The sequence below is a fragment of the Macaca mulatta genome, chromosome 3 (assembly GCF_049350105.2).
Source record: "Macaca mulatta isolate MMU2019108-1 chromosome 3, T2T-MMU8v2.0, whole genome shotgun sequence".
Taxonomy (NCBI): domain Eukaryota; kingdom Metazoa; phylum Chordata; class Mammalia; order Primates; family Cercopithecidae; genus Macaca; species Macaca mulatta.
Window position 1 is genome coordinate 39,044,273 of NC_133408.1, and position 16,739 is coordinate 39,061,011.

At 54.0% G+C, this 16,739-nt stretch overlaps 1 protein-coding gene across 1 annotated transcript in view; it reads left to right on the forward strand.

Annotated features, from left to right (window-relative positions):
* LOC106996035 (SH3 domain and tetratricopeptide repeat-containing protein 1-like) overlaps window positions 1-11,863 on the forward strand; it is a 53,810-nt gene extending 41,947 nt beyond the window's left edge. The window contains 6 exon segments of the mRNA XM_077997965.1: window positions 1,243-1,423; window positions 2,598-2,748; window positions 6,550-6,672; window positions 7,373-7,529; window positions 8,492-8,688; window positions 11,467-11,863. Coding sequence (XP_077854091.1) covers window positions 1,243-1,423; window positions 2,598-2,748; window positions 6,550-6,672; window positions 7,373-7,529; window positions 8,492-8,595 — 716 coding nt within the window. The 3' untranslated portion in view covers window positions 8,596-8,688; window positions 11,467-11,863.
* The last annotated feature ends 4,876 nt before the right edge of the window (window positions 11,864-16,739 follow it).

Consider the following 16,739-nt stretch of genomic DNA (forward strand, 5'->3'; position numbering starts at 1 on the left):
TAGCTGCATCTTGGAATTTTTGATACACTGCTATATATATATTTTTTAAGGCAGAGTTTTGCTCTATTGACCAGGCTGGGGTGCAGTGGTGCAATCTTGGCCCACTGCAACTTCTACCCAGGTTCAAGCCATTCTCCTGCCTCAGCCTCCCGAGTAGCTGGAATTACAGATGTGCACCAACCCACCTGGCTAATTTTTGAATTTTTTTTTTTTTTTTTTTTTTTTATAGAGACAGGATTTCACCATGTTTCGCAGGCTGATCTCAAACTCCTGGACTCAAGCGATCCTCCCACCTCGGCCTCCCACAGTGCTGGGATGAGAGGCGTGAGCCACCGCGCTGGCCCGGGCTGTGCATTTGTTTACATTCTTCTCAAATTAGTTTTCGGTTTCCCGGATGGTCTCTTTGACTCACTGGTTGTTTAGGAGTGTGTAATTTTCACATATTTTTGAATTTCCCACATTTCCTTCACTGTCGATTTCGAGTGTTCATGCCAGTACAGCTGAAGAACACCTCTGCTTTGGTCTCAGTCCTTCTCCATTCACTGAGGCTCATTTTGTGACCTGGCACATGGTCTGTCATGGGGAATGTCCCATGGGTGCTCGAGAGGACTGTGTATTCAGCTGTTGTTGGGGGGTGTGTGTGACAGATGTCCATTCGGCGTACCTGGTTTCCGGTGTTAATCTCCGGAATGTTTCTGACGCTAGAGAATCAGAAGCTTTCCACCGTTCCCAGTGCCCTGGCTTTGGGAGGAGCCTGGTTGCATGAGAGAAGCATGTGTGGGAAGACCAGGGGCCGACTTTGAACCCCATTCCCCCAACATGATGCCATGTGTGGCAGACATGACGCTTGGCTTTGCTCTCAGGGTTCCATCTGCGACAGGGGCTACTTGTGCCCCTGGCCTCATCAGCTCAGGCTGAAGGCGGCCCTGGTCCTGGCCAGAGGGGCTTTGTGAAGCAGAAATAGATGGCCTGGTGCAGGGACCGAGCCTGGCCAGGACCTCGGCCCTGGGAATTGTAAAGAAGGCCGGCCTGTACCATGAGCATCTGCACCAAGGTGTGCCCATGTCACGGTGTGCTCGGCATCTGCCCTGGCACGGGTGCATGGCCTGTCTGCGCTCAGGCTCCCCGCCTATGGGGCCCAGGCTCACAGAGGTGTGAAAGAGGCAAGCAGGGGCCTCCGAGCACAGCCAGCCTCGCTTCGATGCTGGGAGACTAACGTCTTCCATTTTGTCTTCTGCCCAGGCCAGCTGCCGGCCATCCAGTGGCTGTGCTACTTATACAGCGCCGTCATGCCCAGCGAGGCCCAGTGTGTCATCTACCACGAGCTCCAGCTCTCCCTGGCCCGCAAGGTGTCTGACAAGGTGCTGGAGGGGCAGCTCCTGGAGACCATCAGTCAGCTCTACCTGTCCCTGGGCACGGAGTGGTAAGGGCTGGCTTTGCAGTGGTAGAGGTGGGGGCGGGCAGGGCAGGGAGAGGGGCACAGGGAAGCTGGCCCAGGGCGCCAGCAGCCCCTCTCCTTTTGATCATTTGGTTCCTTGGCATCAGATGCTCTGAGCTGGTGGGCCTGGGGTCGTCCCAGGGCTGCTGCTGGCCCGTGAGTCCCAGCTTGAGCCTCCCTTGTTGGGTCAAAGGTCATCTCAACCCCAGCAGAGGCAGTAGGTGCACTCTGGGCTGTTCTTCCTACTATAGTGACTTTTGTCATCTGACCTCTGCCTGCCCCGAATCTTCATTCCTGGTCTTCATCTGTCCCCTTAAGTGTGACCACAGCAGCCACCTGTGGCTTCTCTTCCACAGAAGACAGAGCCAGTTGTGTCACCTGCTTCCCTGGGGCAGGGTTTCAAGGTCTCACGTCCCATATATGGCCTACTCAGCTTCCCTCAAGCATCCTGACCTGGTGGGGTAACCATGGCCCTGGCCACCCCACCCACAGGGCCCAGTGACATTGCTGCAGTCACACCCCCTCGAGTGTTGGACTTACTGAGAGAGCAGGGAAGGATCAAGATTCCATGGGGACCCGGGAGACTGGCTCCAGTCTTGGCCTCAGGTTCACAGAAGGAAAATGGGCCAGTGGGCTAGAGCCATGCTTCTCAAAGTGTAGTCCCTCGACCAGTAGAGCAGCATCCATGTCACCTAGGAGCTTGTGGCAAGTGGGAGTTCTAGGGCCTGCCCCAGGCCTGTGGAGCCGGGAGCTCTGGGGGCAGGGCCAGCAAGCTCTACAGTCAGGCCTCCGAGTGACTGTGATGCCTGCACACCTTGAGAACCATCGGCCTAGATAGCCTCTGAACACTAACGGCTCCTGGTGCATCTGGAGAAGACACAGGCCATGTCTGGGAGGCAGGGGAGATGGACTAGCAAACTCCTCCTGCCACAGGGCAGCATGATGCTTGATTCCCTCAGACGATGTCCTTCATTTTTCCATGCCGTGTGAGTTCACCCTGGCCCTCCCAGCAGCCTGGGAAGAGCAGAACACTGCACACACGAGAGGGCCTTTCCCAGTCCCCACATGCCAGATTCATCTGTCACCAGACCCACGGGAGGAGGCAGACTGGTTCCAGGAGGATGAGAGCCCTTGTTCTGACACCTGCGTCTGATTCCAGGGCCTACAAATCCGCTCTGGACTACAGCAAACGAAGTCTGGGGATTTTCATTGACCTCCAGAGGAAAGAGAAGGAGGCACATGCCTGGCTACAAGCAGGGAAGATCTATTACATCCTGCGGCAGAGCGAGCTGGTGGACCTGTACATCCAGGTGAGTGACAAGGGATGCAGGAGGACCCCTGTGCTGTTCACTCTCTGTCCATCCACCCATCCATTCATCCTTCCATCATCTGTTTACCTGTTCATCCTTCCATCCATCCATCCATCCATCATCCATCCATCCATCATCCATCCATCCATCCATCCATCCATCATTCATCCATCCTTTAATCATCCATCTATTCACCCGTCTATCCATCCATTCACCTGTCCATCCACCCATCCATTCATCCTTCCATCATCTATCTGTTTACCTGCTCATCCTTCTATCCATCAATCCATCATCCATCCATCCATCCATTCTTCCATCATCTTCCCATACACCTGTGTGTCCTTCCATCCATCCATCCATCCATCATCCATCCATCCATCCTTTCATCCTCCCATCATCCATCCATTCACCTGTTCATCTTTCCACGCATCCATCCATCCATCTATCATCCATCCATCCTTTTGTCATCCATTCATTCGCCTGTCCATCCATCCATTCACCTGTTCGTCTATCCATTCACCTGTTCGTCCGTCCATCCATCCTTCCGTCTAACTTTCCATCTTCCATCCAACTGTTCATCCTTCTGTCCATCCATCCATCCATCATTCTTCTGTTCACCTCTTCGTCCATCCATTCACCTCCTTGTCCGTCCATCCATCCATCCTTCCATCCATCTTTACATTATCCATCCAACCATCTTCCATCCATCCATGATCCATCCATTCACCTGTTCATCCATCCATCCATTCATTCATCATCCATCCTTTTATCATCCATCCATCCATTCACCTGTTCATCCATCCCTCCATCCATTCTTCCATCCTTCCATCATCCATTCACCTGTTCATTCTTCCATCCATCCATCATCCATCCATCCATCATCCATCCATCCTTCCATCCATCCTTCCATCTATCTTTCCATAATCCATCCAACTATCTTCCATCCATCCATGATCCATCCATTCACCTGTTCATCCATCCATCCATTCATTCATCATCCATCCTTTTATCATCCATCCGTCCATTCACCTGTTCATCCATCCCTCCATCCATTCTTCCACCCTGCCATCATCCATTCACCTGTTCATTCTTCCATCCATCCATCATCCATCCATCCATCATCCATCCATCCTTCCATCCATCCTTCCATCTATCTTTCCATAATCCATCCAACCATCTTCCATCCATCCATGATCCATCCATTCACCTGTCCATCCATCCATCCATTCATTCATCATCCATCCTTTTATCATCCATCCATCCATTCACCTGTTCATCCATCCCTCCATCCATTCTTCCATCCTTCCATCATCCATTCACCTGTTCATTCTTCCATCCATCCATCATCCATCCATCCATCATCCATCCATCCTTCCATCCATCCTTCCATCCATCTTTCCATAATCCATCCAACCATCTTCCATCCATCCATGATCCATCCATTCACCTGTTCATCCATCCATCCATTCTTCTATCCTTCCATCATCCATTCACCTGTTCATTCTTCCATCCATCCATCATCCATCCATCCATCATCCATCCATCCTTCCATCATTCATCCACTCGCCTGCTCATCCTTCCATCCATCCATCCATCCATCCATCCATCCTTCTATCATGCATCCATTCACCTGTTCATCCTTCCATTCACCTGTCCATCCATCCATCCATCCATCCATTCGTCCATTCATCATTCATTCATTCCTTTATCATCCATTCATTCAGCCACCATCCATCCACCTGTTCGTCCATTCATCCATCCATCCTTCCATCATCCATCCATCTTTCCATCATCCATCCTTCCATCATCCATCCATTCATCCGTTCTTCCTTCCATCCATCCATCATCCATCCAGCCATCATCCATCCATTTGTCCATTCATCCATCCATCCTTTTATCATCCATCCTTCATCCATTTATCATCCATCCATTCACCTGTTCATCCATCCATCCGTCCATTCATCCTTCCATCAACCATCCATTCACCTGTTCATCCTTCCATCCATCCACGATTCATCCATCCACCATTCATCCATCCATCATTCATCCATCCATCATTCATCCATCCATCCATTTATCCATTCATCCACTTATCCATTCGTCCATATATCCATCCATCATCCATCCATCCTTCCATCAACCATCTACTCACCTCCTGTTCATCCTTCCATGCATCCATCATTCATCCATCTATCTATTTATCCATTCATCCATCCATCCTTCCATCCTTCCATCATCCATCCATTCATCTGTTCATCCTTCCATCCATCCATAATCCATCCATCCATAATCCATCCATCCATCCATCCATCCATCATCCATCCATCCATCTATCATCCATCCATCTGTCCATTCATCCATCCGTCCATTCATCCATCCATCATTCATCCATCCTTTTATCCATCCATTCACCCGTCTATCCATCCATTCACCTGTTGTTTCATCCGTCTGTCCATTCATCCTTCCAACATCCATCCATTCACCTGTTCATCCTTCCATGCATCCATCATACATCCACATATCTATTTATCCATTCATCCATCCATCCATCCATCATCTCTCCATGCTTCCATCATCCATCCATGCTTCCATCATCCATCCATCCACCTGTTCATCCTTCCATCCATCCATCATCCATCCACCCATCCATTCATTCATCCTTCCATCATCCATCCATCCTTCCATCATCCATCCTTTCTCCCATCCATCCATTCACCGTTCGTCCATCCATCCATCATTCATCCATCCACCCATCAATCTATTAATCCATCCCTCCATTCATCTATCTCTCCATTTGTTTACCCATACATTCGTCTATCCACCATCTATCCATCCACATGTACATACATCATCTACCCTCCACCCATCCATACATTATCTACCCACCCATACATACGTACAGACATACACACATCATTCCATCCATCCATCCATCCATCCATCCATCCATCCATCCATCCAAGCATTAATCTAGCCACACGCCCATCCATCCATCCATGTGTCTACATCTCCTCATCCATTCATCCATCCATCCATCCATCCACTCATTCCTAAGCCACTGCTGAGCACCTGTCGTGTGCCTTTTCCCTCCCTCCAACTGGTTCCCTCACATCCTCCCCCAGTGGCCAGCATCTTCTCCCTGAGGGCAGAGGCGCGGCCCCTCACAGTGCCCAGCACCTGCTGGTATACAGCACATGCTCAAATAATGTGAACACTCAGTTAACACACAGAAGAGCTTGCTCCAAGCGACACGTGGCAAATCTCCTTACAAAATGAATCTATCATAGTGGCTGTTTTCAGAGGCTTTCCCAAACACAGTGTGATCTGGAACAAATTGTGAAGCCCACGAGCCTGGTGAAGCTTTCATTATTGAGTACCTGCTGTATACCTCCTTGAGCTGAGGAGAGGGATCAAGAGCTCATGGCCAAGAGGGGACAAGGCCCACCCACAAACACTGCTGATGTGGCAGGGATGTGGCAACGCAGAAAGGTGCCAGGGGCTGGGCTCCCAGCAATCTGGGGGCCACGGAGACTGTTTTGAGTGCAGGGGGAGTGGGCTAGGGCTAGCCCTGGTGGTAGGATTCACAGGTGTCGGGCTCCTGGGCTGCAGCTGCTCAGTCACCTCCTGGCACTCAGGTGCATCAGTTCATTGTCCTCATGCCAGTGGTAGGGGCACCCTCATGCGCAGGGTCTGAAAAATACTCAAGTGTACCTGTAGTGTGTGAGAGGAAGGAGGCTGGAAAAGGTGCGCGTAGCCACCTCGCTAGGTGTGGGTCTTGAGGGAACTTCTGTCTCCTTTCAGGTGGCACAGAATGTGGACCTGTACACAGGCGACCCCAACCTGGGGCTGGAGCTGTTTGAGGCAGCTGGAGACATCTTCTTCAATGGGGCCTGGGAGCGGGAGGAAGGCATGTCCTTCTACCGGGTGAGCTGGCCTGTGGGCTGATGTGGGTGGGCCTCAGTGGGGCACCTGGAGGCTGAGGTACAGGTGTGGCAGGGTAGAGGCCTCCCACCTGGAGGCAGGGCCACCCATATACATGATTAGTTTCCAAGTGGTCTCACCAGGAATATTGACCATGCCCCTGCCCGGGACAAACGCTCGGGGCCTGGACGTGACAATGGCTCTACCCATCTACCTGATGACCTCAAGCAACCATGAGTGGGAAGTCCTGTCCCCATCTTCCAGATGAGGAAACTGAGGCTCAGAGAGGCACAGGGACATGTCAAAGGACACACAGCATCAGTGGGAGGCCCAGGTCTGCATGCACCCCGAAGTGGGACGGCTTCTCCCTTCCTCTGAGCTCACGGTGTGGCTCAGCCCTGGGCACAGATAAATGTGGTGTTTTTAGAGCAGAGAGGAGTGCTGGCTCCCCCCAGTCAGACTCCCGGTGCCCAGGTGGGAGAGGCTGGTCTGAGGCTGTCGAGTGTAGCTGGATGGGCCTCAGGTGACTCTTCAGCCCCCAACTTGGGTGTCTGAACTGTGTGTTATCCCAGAGCACAGAGCTGTGTTGAGGTGCAGGGGTAGCTGGGGCGTGGGAAGCTCCAAGTACATGTTTGAGCTCTGAGGAGGGCTGTGGGCAAGGTGGGTGCTGCGGGAAGCCTGACCCCACCTGCCTGTGTGGTAGGACCAGGCCCTGCCCCTGGCAGTGACTACGGACAACCACAAGGCGGAGCTGCAGCTACAGCTGTGCAACAAGCTGGTGGCACTCCTGGCCACGCTGGAGGAGTCCCAGGAGGGCTTGGAGTTTACCTACATGGCCCTAGCCCTCAGCATCACTCTGGGTAAGTCCTCTGAGCCCCACCCTGCCAGGACCCACACTTTGCCAGAGCCCAGCCTCCAGGTCTGCAGGCCAGGAGCTGAAACAGCTGCTGGATTTTCCTGGTCTCCTGTCCAGGCAGGCAGATCTGCCCAGCTGGCTTCCCCGTCCGGCTGTGGGGCACAGCCCGAGGTCTCTCACGCAGTGCAGAGCTCCCTGCCTGACTGAGCTCTGCTTCCTCTGCCTGTTCCCGCTGCTGACCACAAGGGCCGCCCAGTGTGCCCTCTGCCTTCCAGACATGCCAGGCATCTCGTTGGTCCCTGTATGTGCCAGGCTGAGTGACACATTCCCTTTCTCTTGTGCCCTTCCCACCCTCATCAACCACACGGCTCTCTGGCTGATAAAATCCCAGTTCCCCTTCCAGCAGTCTGCCCCTTAAGGCCAGGCATCCCCTGGTGCTGTGCCAGGGTCGTCTGTCCCCCTCCAGAGACAGGGAACCCTAGGCAGGCCACATGCCCCAGTGCCTTGTGCCCCGTAGCCCAGTACACAGTAGGTGTGCAGCTGACTCCCCAAGGTAGGGGGCTGTGATCGTGCCACACCCAGGAGGAGTCGGATGTCACATCTGTGGGTTGCCTGGAGCCGGGGTGTCCGGGAGCACCTGGACAGCATGGCTTTTGGGCTCCCCTGGTTAAACCCAGTGAGCAAAGGCAGGTGGCTATGTGTAGGTACAGAGCTGGGCCATCCAAGTCCGACTTTGCCATAAGCCTCACAGTAGACAGGGGCAGGCCTTATTAGTTCTGCTTTGCAGATGGGAAAGTGAGTCTGGGAACCTGGAAGGGACTGGCCAGAGCTGCCCAGGTGACCACAGGTGCCTGGAGGCAAGCCAGGTGTGCTGCCTGGGATCTACATACCTGCTCCTGAGGGGCATGTGTCCTCCCTGCCCCAGGGAGCCACATCCTCACACCTGCCCCTTTGGCCTGCACCCAGGGGACCGGCTGAACGAGCACATGGCCTACCACCGGCTAGCTGCCCTGCACCACCGGCTGGGCCATGGCAAGCTGGCAGAGCACTTCTACCTCAAGGCCCTGTAGCTCTGCCACTCGCCGCTGGAGTTCAACGAGGAGACCCTCTACTACGTGAAGGTGTACCTGGTGCTCGGTGACATCATCTTCTACGACCTGAAGGTGGGTGGGAGGGGCAGGGCTCGGGGTGTTCCCGGCCCCCTTGGAGTTGGATTTCCACCCACACCCCAGAGGCCTGGGTTCCAGCCTTCCTTAGGAATGACCCAGTGGCCTCCCTGGAGCCCTGCACCCAGCTGGAGGAGCTGGCAAGGTTAGCAGATACAACCTAGCTCCCAAGCTGGCCAGGCCTCACCCTCAACAACTCAGTCTCAGCCAGGGAGGCTGACACATGAGTGGGCAACGGTGGCCTCTGGGTAAAGAAGGGGGATTGTAGTCAGGGGGGCCCTCCTGGAGGAGGTGACAGCAAAACTGAGACTTGACAGTCAAGTGTCAAGTTGCATTTAACAAAGAAAACAGGTCGGGAGAAGGACATTTCGGAGGACGGCATCATCCTCACATTGAATCCACGTTGCAAGATCCAACCCAAATCCTGGCACCTCCTCTAGGAAGCCTGCCCAGGGTGCCAGCCTGCACTGAGCAACTCCTTCCTGGAGTCCCGAGACACCTTGAATCTTCACACCACCCAGGAAGGGTGGGGTGGGACCAGTGTCTTACCATTGGGTTCACAGACAGGGAAACCCCAGCTCAGGGCAGGGGCAGTGGGGTGGGGCTCCTGCCAGCCAGGCTGAGGCCTTGCTGGGTCGGGTGTGTCTCGAGGGGAGGTGCTGTGCTCCCTCTGCCCCCAGCCCTGCAGGGGTGGAGAGCTGGGACTGGCAGACTCAGACCTGGGGTGTCTCCACCCCTCTGCCCAGCAGGCGCGACCCCTCCTCAGCATCGCACCGGCGTCGCGTCAGTGCTCCTTATGGGCTGAGGGGCCAGGGCGCTCCAGTCCAGGGGCCAAGATCTTGTGGGCCTTAGAACAACATGAGGAGGTGGGGCAGCCCTAAGACCCTGCCCCGTATTCCCCACCGCAGGCCTGGGGCTGCCCGGGAGGCCTCAGCCCAGTGCTGGTGACACCTGGTGGTGAGAAGTGGTCCCCGTGGCCTCCCAAGTCCCAGCCAGACAGGGAGGTGCCAAGTGTCAGGCCCAGAGGGACGCTGCTCACTGCCCAGGGGCTTGCCTGGGACCCAGGGGGACGGGCCTCCCAGAAGAGGCCTTTATCTCTCTTGGTCAAGCCTGCCACCCACTCCGCCTGTCCAGGAGAAAGGAAAGGGCCAAGTAGTACCTGAGAGGCCAAAGTCCACGGTTGGGGTCGAGGGGCAGAGGCCTCCTTCACCTCCTTCCCATGCACAGCCCTCTGGGCCTCATCGTGACTATGCTGTCAGCGCGGGCCAGCTTCCCACAGGGAGGCCCCCTTGGAATTCCCCAAGGGCGGCTGTCTCTCCAAGGCTACACCCTCCTCCTTGTATAGGAGACTCTGGACCCAGGGCCCAGAGGAGTGGGAGAAAAAGCCGGGCTGGATGGAGCCTGGAAGGCTGAGAAGGCAGAGAAGCAGGGGTAAATGGGCATCTTTGCCAATTGCCTCTAAAATGGGGTCCCCTTTAGTCTACACGTGAGAGTGAGCCCTGGAATAGGGTGGATTAGATGTTTACTGGCTCAGCCTGCCACTCACTAGCTGCTGCACACACTATATGCACATGGAAATGCACAGGGAAATTCACACAAGCACAGGCACACGCACACACAGGCACAGGCATGCACACAGGGAAATGCACACACAGACACAGGCACACGCACACACACAGGGACATGCACACACAGGCACACAAACACGCACAGGCACATGCACAGGCACACGCAGAGACATATGCTTTGGCTGGCTCCTTCCTGTTTAGTTGGGAAGCCCCCACCCCTTCAGGAAGCCCTTGCTGCCCACCCCGGCTGAGTCTGGGGTCTCCTGGGCTTCCCTCTGCCACAGCCCGGGCCACCCTGTGTGGTCAGTGTTCGCTCCCAGGTCCCTCAGACTGGGAGCGAGGACATTAGGCTCCGCCATGCACCCAGCACAGAGTCCAGTGTTCGGCTGGGCTGGGGGGCATTGGATGAGCAGTGGCGGTGACTCGGGGCCTTCTCACGCCCCTGTTCCGTGTGTGGGGTGGGGCAGTGAGGGAATGGACTGCTGCATCTTGGACTTTCTCATTGGCCCTGGGAGCCATCTTGAGATGGTAAAGAGGAACAGGCCAGGCATGGGTCTTAGAGAGGTCCCTTGGGTGACCCCCATGTGGAGGAGGTGCCTGGGGAGAAGCCGGGTGGGGGATGGGAGGGTCAAGGAGGAGGTCTGGGAGACGGCATCCCAACCCAGGGATGGTGAGTTTGAGCCAAAGATGCATTGAAAACAGGAGTGGATGTCTGGGGAGTCACACTCCGTCAGTATTTCAGGGAACATTGCCAGAGAGGACACCTGTGAGATGGTTTTGTACCTGGCCTGGCCCGTGGAGGGCCTGGAAATGGTCAGCATGGACAGGGGCCAGAGGGGAGCCTGGGTCACTCAACGCTGTGCCCCTGCTGTGGCTTGGAGCCACGGGTCCTGCATGGAACTCTCAGAGCAGGCAGGATCTGCCCTGACCTCAGCCCATGGGGAAAGCAGCCACTGCCTGCAGAGAGGGTGGCACTGGGGCAGGAGGCTTGGGGTGAGTGGGGCATAGGGACACTCAGGAAGGCTTCCAGGGGTGTCAGGGTCATCCCCACCTCCTGCAGCTGAGACCACAGCAGTGTCACAGGCTTCGGGGCTCATGGGGTGAGCCAGCATTGGCTGGACATGTGGAATGACCTGGAGACAGGAACGGCCTCTGGGAAGACGGGCTCCGAGTCCCCCTTTTGCTGACCATGACCTGTCCCCTTCAGGACCCGTTTGATGCAGCCAGGTACTACCAGCTGGCACTGGCAGCTGCCGTGGACCTGGGCAACAAGAAGGCACAGCTGAAGATCTACACGCGGCCGGCCACCATCTCCCACAACTTCCTCCTGGACCGCAAGAAGTCGCTCTTCTTCTACCAGAATGCCAGGACCTTCGCCACAGAACTCAACGTCCGCAGGGTCAACCCACCTCCTCTGCCACTCTGCCGGTGGGCCCCCTGGTTGGCCCCCAGCCACCCTCGCTGAGGACAGCATCCAAGGGAGCGGGTTTTGTGTAAGGAGGATGATCTCCTGCCTCTCCTGGTGTCTCCCGTGGCTCATTTTCTGGGAAATGGAGGCATGAAAGCAGGGTTCAAATAGCAATAAATTTTTTTTTGCAATAACATACCGAAGTCCCCAGGGCATCCTTCTCTGTGTGCTTCCTGGGCTGTGTCTAGGGGCCAGCTCCTTCCCTGGTGGCAGCCCTCTGATCTTGGGGATGAGAAGGACCCTGAGTCTAACAGACCTGGGCCAGGTCACCATGAGCCTCGGTTTCCTCGGCGGCCAGACGGGAGATGGTGGTGGAACTCCCTGGGCAGCTCCCTGCTCTCCCTGCTCAGAGCTTTTGCTCTAGGTCTCGTGCCGCTGTTGCCTTTAACCTTCAGGCCACTGTGATCAGGTGTGGGGCTGCTAGTGTCCCTGTTCGCCATTGAAGAAATAGAGGCACAGAGAGGTTAGGTGTCTGGCCCACCGTCACACAGCAGGTAGGGGCGGAGACACAGAGCCCAGTACACTGACCACCACACCACCCTGCCAGCCTGCAGCCAGGAAGGTGTCCCCCATTAGGACCCCAGGTCAGCTCCTGGACCTCTCTTGTGGTGTCAGGAGAGCCACAGGCCAGTGAGGGTGGCCCCTGGGATCCCTCACTCAGTGTCCTCTGCTCCCAGACTTGGTTGGGCCGAGCCTGGCCAGTCCCACCTCTGGCCACTGGTCAGCCCTGCGGGAAGTGAGACGCTGGGATCTCTGCCTGTGTAGACGCTGCTACCCTGTATTGAAAGCCTTATCTGGGCTGCCCCCCAGCCCTCCCTACATGCCCCTCCCCTTCCGGCCCCCGGCCCTCATCCCAGTCCCAGGAATCCCAGGTTTTCCTTCTTGGAATCTCATGGCCCCAGGGAACACAGCTCACACGGACTCTTTGCCAGTTTACGGCAAGGAAACCGAGGTTCAGAGACTGTGGGTGTCCCACGTGATTCTCACGTACACTGCACTCTCCCAGGCCCCTCTTTTAAACACTTTAAATGAGGTGACTTTCACATCGCATGCAATTAACTATTTCAAAGCGATTAATGTGGTGGCATTTGTGCATTCAGATTCCTGTGCAACCACTCACACCATCTAGTTTCAAAATGTGTTCATCTCCCCAGAAGAAACCTCCCATCCTCACTAAGCAGTTACCCCTCCTTGGTATCCCCCAAGCCCCTCGTTTAATGGAAGGGGAAACTGAGGTCCGGAGAGAGACTTGCCAGTGGGCGGAGCTCTGATAATAAGGAATCAGGCACCCATCTGCTGGTTCAATCCTGGGTTGGTTTTCCACCCAGCAGAGGTGACAGAGCCAGGAGGTTCTGGGACCCCATGCTTGCAGCCAGAGCCCTGCCCCGAGCCTCCCCACCAGGGGGTATCAGCTTTACAGAACCAGCCGCGGGGCTGGCGGGAAGCAGCGGGTCAGAGCTGCTGACAAACCTCATGTAGACCCCAGATCGCTGTCTGTGGGTTGGGCTTGGGAATTGGAGAGGAGGCCGCATGATTGGAAACGTGAAGACAGCACGGCCTGGATGGAGGAGTGGGAAGCGCTGTCACGTTGACTGAGGACACAGACCTCCTGCCCGCTGGGCCAGGTCTGCAGCCATTCTTCTCGGGGTGGGGTCCGCGGGTCCGGCTTGCTCTCGGCCCCCGACCTGCCTCAGAGTCCGGGGGGCTTTGGAACTGTGCCTCCCCATCTCCACCCACCCTGGCTGGTGCCATGAGGGGCCGGGATCCTGGGATCCTGTTCCTCTTGGGCAGCAGAGACTGGGGGACCAGAGGAGATGATGGGTCTTCAAGCCCCACATTCAAACCCCAGCCCACCACTGACAGTCTGGGGGTTCGGGATGAGGGAGTTGATGTCTCTGAGCCCCAGTTTTGCCACCACTAAAATGAGGCCGACATACTGGGGCAGAGTGTCAGCCCCCGGGCTAACAGAGACCTGTTTCCTACTGACAATCCATCTTACTGCTAGGAACAGCTCCAACAACCACACACTAGAGAACACTCTACCCAGGCCAACTTGTCAGAGGCACGAGAACCAGAGCGACTCCATCTTGAATGGGGGCTGGGTAAAGGGAGGCTGGGCCGCATTCCCAGGAGGCTAGGCATTCTTAGTCACAGGATGAGATAGGAGGTCAGCACAAGATACAGGTCATAAAGACCTTGCTGATAAAGCAAGTAGCAGTAAAGAAGCCGGGCAAAGCCTACCAAACAGAAGATGGCCACTAGAGTGACCTCTGATTGTCCCCATGGCTCATTATGTGATAATTATAATGCATTTGCTGCTACAAGACACTCCCACCAGCGCCATGACAGTTTACAGATGCCATGGCAACATCTGGAGGTTACCCTACATGGTCTCAGAAGGGAGGGCAGAAACTCTCAGTTCTGGGAATGGCCCACCCCTTTCCTGGAACACTCATGAAGAGTCCAACCCTTGTTTAGCGTATGATCAAGAAATAATCATGAAAATGGGCGACCAGCAGCCTTTGGGGCCACTCTGCCTATGGAGCAGCCATTCTTTCTTTTCTTTTCTTTTTTTTTTTTTTTTTTTTTTTTTTTTTGAGATGGAGTCTCGCTCTGTTGGCCGAACTAGAATGCAGTGGCGTGATCTTGGCTCACTACATCCTCTAACTCCTGGGTTCAAGCGATTCTCCTGCCTCAGCCTTCCTAGTAGGTGCGATTACAGGCACCTGCCACCACGCCCAGTTAATGTTTTGTATTTTAGTGGCGACAGGGTTTTGCCATGTTGGACCAGGCTGGTCTCGAACTTCTCACCTCAGGTGATCCACCTTCCTCGGCATCCCAAAGTTATAGGATTACAGAAGTGAGCCACTGCGCCTGGCCAGAGTAGCCATTCTTTTATTCCTTTTCTTTCCTAATAAACTTGCTTTCACTTTATGGACTCGTCCCGAATTCTTTCTTCTGTGAGATCCAAGAAACCGCTCTTGGGGTCTGGATCGGAACCGCTTTCCAGTAACAAACTTGCTTAAGCTCTCAGACCCTTCGTCTCTTCATCTGTAACCAAAGACAAAGCCTCCTCCGAGGTTCCAAAAGTGTGGAGAGAACGCCTGGGAAACGAGGGGCACAGAGTTGGTGTGTAGAACCAATATCACAGACTGGGTGTCAAGCCACTGTCATACTGGAAGTAATATCATGCTCTCCCTCACAAGTTATGAGGAACAATATCACAGGGGGGTGTGTACCTTCTCTGGTAGTGGGAGTAGTATCATCATCTCTTCCTTTAGATAACAGGAACGATGTCACAGGGTGGGTGTACACCCCGTGTGTTTTTGGAAGCAACGTCATTCTCTCTTCTTCTAGGATTTACGATTCACATCACAGGCGGTGTGTACACCCCTTGTTATACTGGATGGAGTCTCATCCTCTTTCAACTTGTAACTTTAGAACAATATCCCATGGGGGTTGTATATCTCTTCAATATTGGTACTAATACCATCTTCTCCTTTCCTGGATATGAGAAGCAATATCACAGGAGGTGTGTACACCCCTTGCGATGTTGGTAGTAATATCACCTCTCCCCTGTGGTTATTAAGGACAAAATCCCGGGGCGGCTGTACGGTTCCTACTTTATTGGGAGTAATATCATCCATTCACCCCCTGGATATCAGGAACCATATCACAGAAGAGTTGTCCACCCCCTTCGATATAGTCAGCCATGTCATCTTCTTCCCGCCTGGATATTAGGAACGATACCCGAGGTTTGGGGGCGGTGTACACCCACTGCGATATCGAAAGTAAAATCAGCCTCTTTCCCGCTGGATATTAGGAACGATATCACAGGTGTGTGTGCAACTTCTGGGATATTGGGAGTACTATCAGCCTCCACCCCGCTGCATATCAGAAACAACATAAAGGGGGCAGGTTGGTTACATCCCCTGTGATATTGAGAGCAATTCTCTTTCCCCTGTACATTAGGAACTACATCACAGGGGTCTGTACACTTTCAGCGATATTGGGATTCATGTTATCCTCTCCCCCATTGAATGTCAAAAAGGATATCACAGAAGGGTGTACACCCCCTGCAATATGGCCAGTAACATCATCGTGTCTACCTTTGGATACTAGGAACAATATCACAGAGGGTGTGTACACTCCCCTGCAATATTGGGCATAATGTTATCCTCCCTTCCCCTGGATATTAGAAACGATATCCCTGGTGGAGGGAGGTGGAGTACATTAAGAACAACATCACTGGGTGGGTGTAGTCCCCCTGTGATACTGTGTGTAGTATCTTCCTCTCTTGCCTAGGATATTAAGAACAATATCACAGGAGGGGTGTACAGCCACAGTCCCTGCGTTATTGGGAGTAATAGCGTCTTCTCCCACTCTAGATATAAGGAACAATATCCCTGGGTTTGTGTACATCCCTTGCGATATTGGGCATATAGTCATTGTCACCCAACGTGGATATTGGGTGAAGTGTCTCAGCGGGGTGTACACCTTCTTCGATATTCGGAGTAATATCATCCTCTCCCCTCAGAATCGTAGGCTAAATGTCGAAGGGGTTTTACAACTCGTGCGATATGGGCAGTAATATCATCCTATCCCCACCTGGATGTCAGGAACTATATCACAGGGGGCTGTACACTTCTTGGCATATTGGGAGTCTTATCATCCTCTCCCATCTTGGATATTATGAAAAATATTAGAAACGAGGTATACACCCGCTGAGCTATCGAGAGTAATATTATGCTCTCCTCTTCGGGATATTAGGAACAATATCGCAGGAGGTGTGTACAACCCCTGTGATATTGGGAGTAATATCATTCTCTCCCCTTGAATATAAGAAACCATATCACAGGAGGATGTACCCACCCCCGGTGATACTGGGAGTCATATGATGTTATTCGGAACAATAGCACAGTGGGTGTGTACAATCCCTGCGATATTGCCACTAGTATTATCTTCTCCATCCCAGGGTATAAGGAAAAATATCACAAGGGGATGTACACCCC